At 42.6% G+C, this 11,329-nt stretch overlaps 1 protein-coding gene across 1 annotated transcript in view; it reads right to left on the reverse strand.

The window, feature by feature from the left end:
- UBE2D4 (ubiquitin conjugating enzyme E2 D4 (putative)) overlaps positions 1-5,816 on the reverse strand; it is a 33,617-nt gene extending 27,801 nt beyond the window's left edge. The window contains exon 1 of the mRNA XM_027861242.1: positions 5,702-5,816. Coding sequence (XP_027717043.1) covers positions 5,702-5,725 — 24 coding nt within the window. The 5' untranslated portion in view covers positions 5,726-5,816. The remainder of the gene's footprint in view (positions 1-5,701) is intronic.
- Positions 5,817-11,329: the final 5,513 nt, after the last annotated feature.

Below are 11,329 nucleotides of genomic sequence, written 5' to 3' on the forward strand. Positions count from 1 at the left end.
TACTCAGTTCAGTAAAATATGCTTTAATTCTACAGCAGGGCCTTACACCTGGTTCTGTAAGGTGAGCATGGGGGGGAAAACAAAGAAAAAGACAAAGCAGGAAAAGAGAGGAAAAGAAAAAGGCTACGAAGATGAGGAAGGGAAAAAACAGGGTTGATAATGACAGGAAAAGTGAATAAGGAAAGAGGTTGGAGAGGGAGGCCAGAAAGATGGACAGGAGGGTTGGCGTGTCAGTCAATTACTTTGGTCGGATGCTGTTAGTCACTCGGAACATATGGCGCCAGAATATTATCAAATCCTATCACTGTCCCCTCAAATGTTAAGTAGATGACTAGCTACTGCAGAGAGCTCTTCAGCTGCTTTTTATCCTTAAACAGCCACTGACTTGCTCAGAACCCAACTACAAGAGAGAAAGAGAGAGAGAGAGAGAGAGAGAGAGAGAGAGAGAGAGAGAGAGAGAGGGAGGGGGGGGGGGGGGGGGGGAAGGAGAGGGGGAGGCTGAATTTTTCTCCAATCTGCAATGGGGCAATATCAATTTCCAAGCTAGATGAAATGCAGCCAAGTGCCAGGGTGCAGTCCTACTAAAAATAAAACATATCTACCTCTGAGTCATTATGAATATTCAAATAAAATTCACCCTCTCATAAAACATCTCTTTCATTCCCACGCTTTTTTTTTTTTTTTTTGGCTGATAACACCTGCCAGGTGAGACACAGACTCCCTACTGCCTTGTATGCACTTTCTTGGGATAAATTTTTCATGATGTATTTCTGCCTGCATTTACATGTATTACTAATTTCTTTATCAGGTAGGCATGACAGTAGCAATGGGGCCTCTGGCTTAATGGGTGTGTAACAATGTGTAATTAGACCAACACTTCAATACTTTAAGGATCTATGATTTCATAATTGTGGGCACTTCTTCTGCTGAGGCAAATAGCACCAGGAGTAGACAGTGGTACCCACTTCTGAGCTGCTATGAGAAAAAAAAAGTCACTTTTTGCTCAGCCTCTAGCAATGAGGCCAGTCTCTGAAAGACACGTATCAAGCCCAGCCCTAATAAAGTACTGTGAGTCTTCCCAGGCTATCCATACTCCACTTGCATAACTTCTCCAAGCTCAGGATCACCTCTGTACCAAGATGGAAGACTGGGCTGGTACTTCGGTGGGATATCATATTGGCTGATGAAATTCCCATAATCAAAACACTTCCACTTCTCAATCTCAAAACAGGGGTGAGGCCAATTGGACATCATCCCAGACTGCCCCAGGAACTAAGAAGTGCCAAGCAATGGATAGGACCAGTTCATTCAGAGACCATCTCCCCGACCCTGGCCAGCCATCTGAAAAATATTTACTCTTGGTTACAAAAGGAACTGGCCAAAAGTGGAATGGGGCAGGACTAATCACCACCAGTGATTAGAGCAAAATGACTACTTTACTAGCACTTTACTAGCAGGACTTGTACAGTGTTTAAAAACATGGCTCAATCCGTCACATCATGACAAGCTGTCCACCAGACAACTGCTTCGCAGCCTTGGCAACCCTGTTAAATCTCTGTAACCCTCAGACAAAGAAACAACGGAACAGAGCTGGCTCCTTTGATCTCTGTATCTTGGAATGCCAGGCTTGAGCAAAATAGGTACCAGGTCTGATCTTTGGAAAAAATGGCGACTTTAGGTTTAGGAAAATGTATATGACAACTTTCTTCTGATGACTTGAAGAGAACCTCATAAAGTGTGGCTAAAGTATAGCAAGGACTATTTTTGAGACGAGGTGATTCAGGGCACTTACAACCCAAAACAATGCAAGGAAAATATATGTACTGAGCAGGGATGGGATGTTTAGATCATCTAGCTGAACAGAGGAATGCTATGTACCTGAATACATCAGCCAATCAATTAGGCCCCTGCCAACGTCAATCTGAAAACGAATCATTCTGCACACAGAAGCTATGATGCGTCACCACTGGGCATCAACAAAAGGGATCACCACAAGGGTGCCCCTACTGCAGTCCCAGAAATAGTCATGGCTCGTTCCCAGGAATCGCATCAGGAAGAATAAGTAAGACTCCTCCTCCACTCAGCTATGGGGCCACCGAGACAACACGTCCAGGACACAGGGTCAGAAGGGCCTCGAATGAGAGCTGGAAAGCACCTTACAGACCATCCAGTCCCCGTCATGTGACTGATGATATAACCCAGGGCCAGAGGGGCGGTATAACTTGGCCAAGGTCACATCCAGAGTATATGCGGAAGGACTTTTGACTCCAAATCTCATGCTCTTTCTACTACACTCTGCAGCCTCCCCTGGTTAACAAAGTGCCACGATGGCAAAGAGCCTTGAATCCATGTCACACAGGGAGCCTTTGAAGGAAATGGGCACACTAAGCTTGGAGAAAAGACGACTCAAGGGGAACAGGAGCCATGTGAGCTCCAAACCATGTCACTTCCACGGCAGCTGTCACCCCAGCTGTCCCCATCTTGGGCTCCGGGAGCTTTCACCCAATCTTGCCCGGAAGAAGCCTCCCCTCACTCCTGGGTCACCAGCTCCAAACCATGCCACTGAAAGATGTGATCTTCAACTACAAAACTTAAAACTCCCCGAGGGCAAGGGTTGCCTGGATTACTTATATTTGTATACCCAGTGCTTGGCACAAAAGAAGCACTTAATAAACGGTCTAGGGGCAGCTAGGTAGTGTGGTAGAGAGAGCACTGCAGTCAGGAGGACCTGAGTTCACTGTGTGATCCTGGGCAAATCACTTAACCCCACTGCCTCCAAAAAAAATTCCTTCTAACTATCATCTACGTCTATCTAATATCTGTCTTGCATGTAGAGATGTATATATAAAATCTATATATCTATGCCTGCCTGTCTCTCTGTATCTATGCATCTGTCTTTTATCTGTCTATCTATCTGTCTGTCTTCAAGTGTTCAAAAAGCTGTCTTATACAAGAAGAATTAGACTTGTTCCACTTGGCCCAAGAGGACAGACACACAGCAGCAGCTGTGGGTAGAAGATGCAAAGAGGTCAATCTACACTGAATTTTAGAGAAAGCTTCCTGACCATGAGAGCTGTCCAGCAGGGCAAGGCAGGGGGCTGCCAGCAGAGGCAGTGGGGTAGTTTCTCCCCATCCTGGGAGGTCCTCAAGCAGAAGCCAGATGACCACTTGTAATGGATTTCCTTTCATGTAGGGGCTGCATTATTGGGCCACTGATTTACCTTCCAACTCTCAAATTCCATGATTCTTTTACTGGACCTGGTGGCAGCCTAGGCCTGGTTCTATGGATGTGCCCACACTGACGCCAATTTAAGTAAATCGGTTTCTCATGGGAATATATATGTTGTCACATCCATGGGCTTGCGTTTGTAAAGGAGTCAAGATTGCAATTACATAAACGTGTATTGTGAGGAGGGAATGTGACTTAGTAAAGCAATTGTAAATCTTTGTATTACTATACATAACTATTTTCTCCACAAGTTACCCTGAGAAAAGTTACTCTGGATAATTATGGTATGAGCACATTCTATAAGAAAACATCTGCTTTCATGCTACAGAACTGGGACCAACCTATGAATGTTTTGTGTATATACTCTCATGCACACATACACATATATACAACCCTATATGTATGTATATATGTATGTACTTGAATACACATGCCTGGAACAGTAGGAAGGGCACCAGGTTTGGAGTCAGAGGACCTGCGTGTGACTTTGTGCAAATTACTTGACCTCGGTTCCCTCATCTGTAAGATAAGAGGGTTGGCCTCAATGACCTTCTTAGTACAAGCAAAAAAAAAAAAAAGACATTCACAACTATGAGGTGGCACAACAAGGACATCAGTAAGTAAACACACAGAATATACAAAGATACAGATATACATTTAAGTGCATGAACACATACACACAGAAACACGGATATCTGGGGACAAAATAGAACCAGCGGGCTGAGGTAACCCACTGGAAGACCTATGGGGTAGATCACCATGAAAACAGTGGGAACCAAGCAGAAAGTTGGATTGCACACCCAGTTTGAAATGGAAACAAGACAAACTCATCAAGGTTAATTTAACAAGCGGACCTTAGGGAAGAAATAATGGCACAAAATGACTTGAAATTTATGGGTAAAATAGGTATGGTCAAAGGTATCTGCTGAGGCCAGCTAGGTGGTGCAGTAGATAGAGCACTGGCCCTGGAGTCAGGAGGACCTGAGTTCAAATCCAGCCTCAGACACTTGACACTTACTAGCTGTGTGACCCTGGACAAGTCACTTAACCCCATTGCTTAGCAAAAAAAAAAAAAGAGAGAGAAAAAGGTATCTGTCAAAAGCATCCCAAAGAAACTATGAGAAACTGCACAAGAAGGCATTACATGATCACTAAGACAACCTCCCAGTCAGTCAACAAGCATTTGTTAAGTACTTTAATAATGTGCCCTGGCACATTGCTCATAAAAGAGAAACAAAAAGTAGCTCATCTTCTAATACGGGAGACAACTCCAAAACAACTGTATACGGTTGTATACATAACACTGTAAACATAAACAACTTGCATGTATACATACAGTGTAAATGGGAAGTAATTTCAGACCAGCTCTAAATGCTACCAATGGTCCTAGAAGACGATTAACTATTTACCAAGGGCTGTTACAGCTACAGTTGGGAGAGCAGAGAAACTTCCCTAAAGCCACTAACGAAAACAAAAAAGTGAAAGCACCCCTGAAGTTGTGAGCACGTGGGGAGAATAGAATTCTAAGGGCAGAAATTTAGTCTAAATAATTTTTCAGGCAGTGTGGGTGGTGAAAGTCCAGCAGATTCCAGGAAAGAAGATTGGGCTTAAATCTATCCAAAAGGAAGCTGCAAACAGCAGGCAGCATGCCCTGGGCTCTAAGCCTCAGTTTCCCTGTCTGATAGACACCGGAATGGGACTAGATAACCTCCAAGGTCCTTCCTTCCCAGCTCTAAATCTATGCTCCCATGACGCTGAGGGAGGCGATGTGGTTCAGTGAAAAGAACGAGAGTCCCGGGACCTGAGCTCCGCCACTCTCTGGCTGGGTGAGTCTGGGAAAGTCACTTAACTTCTGGGCCTCAGTTTCCCCACCTCACGTATGCCTGAATTAGGCTCTAAGGTCCTTTCCATATCTAAATCTACGCTGTTTCTTCATCTTCAAAATTAATCTAATTATTGGAATCCTAAGGTCCTTTTCAGCTCTGGATCTATGATCTTGTTGGCCATAAGGTAAGGGGGTAGGTTTACAAGCATTAATTAAGCACCTCCTGTGTGCCTGGCACTGGGGCAAGGAGCCTGAGCTGGATGACTGCTTGTTTTCCTGGGATGTTACGGGACAGAGGGGGCGGTGCAAGAACAAGGGGAAAAGTGAGAATAGGACACGCCCCTCCAAGGCAACACCCAACCAGGAGAAAGGGAAACACGCAAAGGAGCACGTGGTTGGCCAGCGGCGCCACTAGCTCCGCCCAGGCCCCGCCCCCTCTTGCCCCCGCGACCCCGCGCCGCGCTGTTCCCTTGTAAGGCAGCGGGCGCGCGAGGCACCGCCTCACTATCTGGCAGGTGTCACAAGTTTTTCCGCGCCTGCGCGCGGCGCCGCCTCCTGCCGCGGCTCCCCGTGTGGTGGTGGAGCCGATGCCCGCGGCTCCTCTGCCCCGGACTCACGCAGAGGACGAGAGAAGGCGGGAGGCTTACCTTCTGGATCCGCTTCAACGCCATCCTACGACCCGCTGCGGGACTACGACTTAGCCCCGGGGCCGGGAGTGCGGCCACAGGAGGCAGCACAGCTAGGCTCGGCTGCCTCGCAGCTCTCCGCAAGGGGAGGAGCTCTCCTGGTCGCGCGTGCGCAGCCTGGGCCCGCCGCGGGACACTGTGGGAGTTGTAGTTTTTTTTTTTTTTAAACTCTGTCTTGGGGAGAGGTACAGAGGGAAAGCCTTTTCGTGAAATCATCTCTCTGGTGTAGGGAGAACCTCGGCTAGTGCTCTCCTGCCCCTCCTTTGGTATCCAGGCCTCTTCCTATGAAAGACTGACCATGCACTTGGTCAGATCGCTTCTCAGAGCCTCAGTTTCCTCTTCTGCTAAATGAGGAGCTGGACTGGATGAGATGACCTCTGAGAGCCCTTCTAGCTCTGAATCCTAGGCGAGGATTAGTGGCTGGCCAGTGTCCAAGACGGACCGCTGGCTGTTTGCTTCCATTCTTCTCCAAGTAGAGGGAGGCCACTCAGTCATTCAAAAGACATTTATTAAGCGCTTCCTGTGTGCCAGGTGTGCTAAGCTCTGGGGATGCAAAGATCACATGTAAATCACTTAACCTGCCCATGCCTCAGTTTCCTCATCTGTCAAATGAGGGGGGTTGAAATTACTAGGTGCCAGGGACTGTGCTAAGCACTGGGGATAGAAATACACGCAAAAAAAAAAACCAAAAAAAAAAACCAGTCCCTGCGCTAAAGGAGCTTACATTTTAACAAGGAAAGACAACCCATAAAAGGGAGGTAAAAGGGGAGGGTCCCCAAGTTGAGAATTCCCCTTCATTTACCTACATTTCAACCACATGGCTCTACTTGCTATTCCCAGAACGTGCCATTCTACATCCCATCTCTGTGGAAGGAGTGCATTCCAGGTGTCGGGAAAAAGTTCAAAGAAACAGAGATTTGGGAAGAGATTAAATACAGATTAAAACTTTGAATTACACCCTATATTCCTGTCCCTCTCTAAAACCTAGGACAGAGCCCAGTGCTTAACACAATGCTTTGCATACTGTAAAACTCAGTAAATGCTTGCTGTTTGAATAAATGTCTATTGACCAAAGTAAAGGGGAATTAAAACAGAAATTTTAAAGGATTAGAACTAGGTTGAAGAGAAAGACTAGAGCACGATTGATAGAAATAGTGTTCAAAGCAGACTGGTACTGAAGGCCAGCTACTTCCTAAGTTAAAAGCAGGGAGCAGAGTCTGTCTATCGATGGTCACTGGTGGAATCCCATGCCTTTCTTAGTTTCTTATTCATTCACTAATCTAGTTCTCAGACTTTAAAAGAGTCATTTGAAAAAGGTAATATCCACTTAAGAATAACCACATTTTCAGGTGAGCCATCATACCCTTTCTACCTGATCCTAAAGAATAATAGCTGTGAGCCCAGGCTTCTTGCCCAACCTTTAATTTAATAAATGTTGTTGTCGTGACCCTGTTTGCCTGAATTTCCTCATCTGTAAAATGAGCTGGAGAAGGAAAAGGCAAACCATTCCAGTATCTCTGCCAAGAAAACCCCAAATGGAATCATGAAGAGTCTGACACAACAGAAAACAACTGAGCAACCATAATTGAATTTAACTATTTCTACACTAAACTATGTGTTAAGTAGATAGTTAAGCCTCCTTTGCCAGTAAAGATGGTGAGAAGCCCACTGCCTCACCCCTTCCTGTATTTTTGTGTACCCTTCTCCTATCCTCCAGTTATGAGATATAGTGAATTTCTTCCTTCTTCCTCATTTCTTTCCTGCTTTCCCTTTCCCCACCCTTTTCTTTTCCTTTCTTAAAACAAAAAAAAACAAAAAACAAACAAAAAACATACCTAGTTCCTGTGTTTGTGGTTCTCATTTCCTTTGGTGACCATTGAAAGTTGGATTCTAATGGGACACTTATCTCTTCTCACACTATTAGAATGTAAGGACTTCATCATCATTTTACCCTGTCTAATTACTTCTCAATTACCATTCACATTTCAAAGTTCCTACTCAACCATGGTATTTTCAACAAAAATGCTTGAAAGGCTTCTATTCCATTCAAGATTCATATTCCCTCTTTAAGATTACACAGAGTTTTGAAGGGCAGGTTTATTCATGGTTATAATCCTTTATCCTTTACCTTTTAGAATATTATATTCCAAGATTTTCTCCCCTTTAAGTAGTCAGAACATAGTCTTGTTTGATCCTGACTGTGGTTCTTAGTCATTGAACTCCTTTCTAGCTATAGTATTTTTTTCTTTGACTTTGAAATTCTGGAATTTGGCTATGATAGTTTTTGTTATTCTTAGTTTAGAGTTTCTTTTAGGAGGTGATCCAGTGGATTCCTTCTATTTTTACTTTGCCATATAGTTTCAATAAATCTGGGCAATTTTATTTAATTATATCTTGAAATATAGTATTCAAGTTTTTTACTTAAATTGACTCTTCTTGGCTTATATTCCAGTTCATTGTTTTTAATAGTAGATACCATATATTTTCTCCTATTTTTAAAATGTTTTTGACTTTGAATACTTCTTGTCTCATGAAATCATTGAGTTTCAAATCGTTCTATTCTTTTTTCCCCCAAGGAGTCCATCATTTGGGTAAGATTTTGTTCTAAGTTATTCTAAATTTTTTTCCTGTAGAGAGCTAATTTCAATTCTAATTTAATTTTTCATCTTTTGTTTCGTTTCTTACAGCCTTCCTTGCAGTCCTTGTGACCAAGACATTATTTTCTCTGAAGTTCTGTTTGTAGTTGTTGAGTTCATCTTTTCATCTGGGATTACCTCTTAGGTCTCTCTTAACAAATGATATTTACTATATTCAGTGTTTTCTTTTTCTTTTCTTTTTTTTTTTTTTAGTCACTACTATTCCCTGGCATTGCTTCTTTAATTTTTTTTTTCAGAACTTATAATTCTGGTCCATTTACCAGGATTCAAACTCTCTTCTTTGATATATAATCTTTCCCATCCTCCATTCTGTCATCTCTTTATGCAGTTCTTGCCTGGGTTGAGGAGTTTGCTTCTGTTACTATTTTTTCTGCTGAAGTATGTGTGTGTGTGTGAGAGAGAGAGAGAGAGAGAGAGAGAATACTGACCTCCTCTACCACTTTACCTCACCATCTTAACCACAAAAGACACATGAGAGAGTAGGAAATGGGCTAAACAATCCCCAGTGGCGTCTGATCCCTGGGGGAAAGGTCTACTGCATGCCAGTTGAGTAGCCAATGGTAGATTACTTAGCAGGTGGCTAGGATACTGAGTAGTGTGGTTCCAGGTGTCAGAGTTCTTGTTGTTCTTCCTTCTTTCTTGAAGAAGACCAATGACATCATGAGAGTGATTCCTTGACTTGCTGTGTGAATTAGATTTAAATGAGGCAGAGTTGCACAAAGTTGTCAGCTTCCCTCTCTCCTCCAGAGTATTCAAAGTCTGGTGGCAAAACAAAAGTCAAGACAACTGGCAGTAACCTGGGATATCATGGATGACCTTGGCCTTTCTAAATTAAGATCTTTCCCAGGCCTGGGTTTGTCTGAGGCAATGCCCAGAGGAACAGCAGCTATATGGTGGGACAAGGAGAATGGGATGGTGATAAAATGAGCCCTTCTCTCCGTCAGCCCTCATCTATTGTGAACATGAGACCAAGTACTACTTGGTATAAAGGCTTTTGGGTTGCCCATGTCTCACTGACAATAGAGAGAGGCAGAAAGCAAGGGTGGACATTGGAAAGTTCAGACTGACATAAGCTGCTGTGGCTTACTCAAATTGCAATGAGTTTTTAGCCCACGCCTTTCACATTTTAATTTTTTTTTTTAACAAAATGCACTTTAATCTATACATGAATGGGTAAATCTTCCCAGATCATGTGAAGTTTGGGAAAAGATTAAGATCTTTTGGAAATGGAAGCAAACCAAATGAATTTATTAATTTTGATGGGATCATATCATACCCTAGATAAGGGTCTTGGAGACGAAACTGGGTGGGCTGTGATCTGAAAATACTCAGTAGTTTTCTAAGAACCTAGGAACTCATGTAGACGTAGTGGAAATGAACTCAAGCCAGGCAAGCCTTTAGCGCCATCTGGTGGCTTGAGCAGATATTATACTCCAATGAGCTATTTAGCAGACCCCTTAGCAGGAGTTCTTAAACTGGGGTCCATGGACCCCCAAGGGCTTTATAGAGAGATTTCAGGATGATGTGTGAAATTGGATGGAAAAAAATACATCTTATTTCAATGAACCTATAACTGAAAATCAGCATTTCCTTCCATTTCTTTTTTTTTTTTAATCAATCAGTTAGCATTTATTTATAGCCTACTATGTGCCAGACACTGCCAACGGCTAGGGACACAAAGAAAGAGAAAAAATAGCCCATGCTCTCAAGGAGCTCACAATCTAGTGGCAAAGACAACATGCAAACAACTACATACAAACAAGATATAGACAAGATAAATTGGAGTAGAGAGAAGGCACTAAGGTTAAGGAGAATTGGGAAAGACATCTCCAATATCAGAGGATAACTCCATTAAATGTTGTCAAATGCTTTAATTCAGTAACTTTAAATTCGATGGCTTTTCATTCTGAGACCTTTAATTGATGCTTTTGTGGCTGATTAACATTCCATTTCATCTTTGATTTTTTTTTTTTTGTTATATGAGGCAATTGAGGTTAAGTGACTTGCCCAGGGTCACACAGCTAGTGAGTGTTATGTGTCTGAGGCCAGACTTGAACTCAGGTCCTCCTGACTGCAGGGCCAACACTCTATCCACCATCTTTGATGTTTAAAATGGAACATACCATCAGCTTGATTTTTAAGGTTTTTTCTTTCTTTGCTTCCATCCAAGGGCATCAGTATTACATTTCATTCCTGCTTCACTATGGTTTGTAATTTCTTCTTTTTTTAAAAGCTGGACCTATAATTTTATCACCAGAGCAGCATCCTAAGTGAGGATACTTCCTCTCCCTATGAGACTTAGAAAGTTGTCTAAGGCATTGAAAGGTCAAAGTTACATAGTCTAGCTGTGTCAAAAGTGGATTTTGAACTCAGGTCTTCCTAACTCCAAGATCAGCTGTCTCTCTATCCACTAAGCCTTAATTCTTCTCTTGTCATTTCAGCCTAGTATAGAACTATTGCTTTTAATTTTCCTCCATAACCATGTCTTAACCATATTTCCCCCCTATTTTTCCAATTTAAAATAAAAAACAGTTTTTTATCTCATAATGAATAATCCACCACTTAATCAGCACCAGGTCAAAAAGGGCCTATGACCCTTTAACAAGGACTATGAAAATATGCTGAAATCCTAATAATCTAATATGAAATCACAGCTTCCCTATCTATGGAACTACAATCTCAATATTAAATTGCACTCAAGTTTCATGTCAGATTTATAGGTGAGGTGGGGGATATGGGGTAGAATTTTGATCTAAACTCAGACCAATACAATCCTTACAGATTGTATTTTAATAAGGAAACCTTCCATGGACATTTCCTTACATTTCAATTCAAGAAATATTAAGTGCCTAATGTATGCCCAGCACTGTGCTAAACATTGAGAATACAGATAAGAAAAAGAAATACTGTACCTGTCCTCAAGGACTTTACA

This window comes from Vombatus ursinus, unplaced genomic scaffold, assembly GCF_900497805.2.
Source record: "Vombatus ursinus unplaced genomic scaffold, bare-nosed wombat genome assembly UNPS02014599.1, whole genome shotgun sequence".
Classification (NCBI taxonomy): Eukaryota; Metazoa; Chordata; class Mammalia; order Diprotodontia; family Vombatidae; genus Vombatus; species Vombatus ursinus.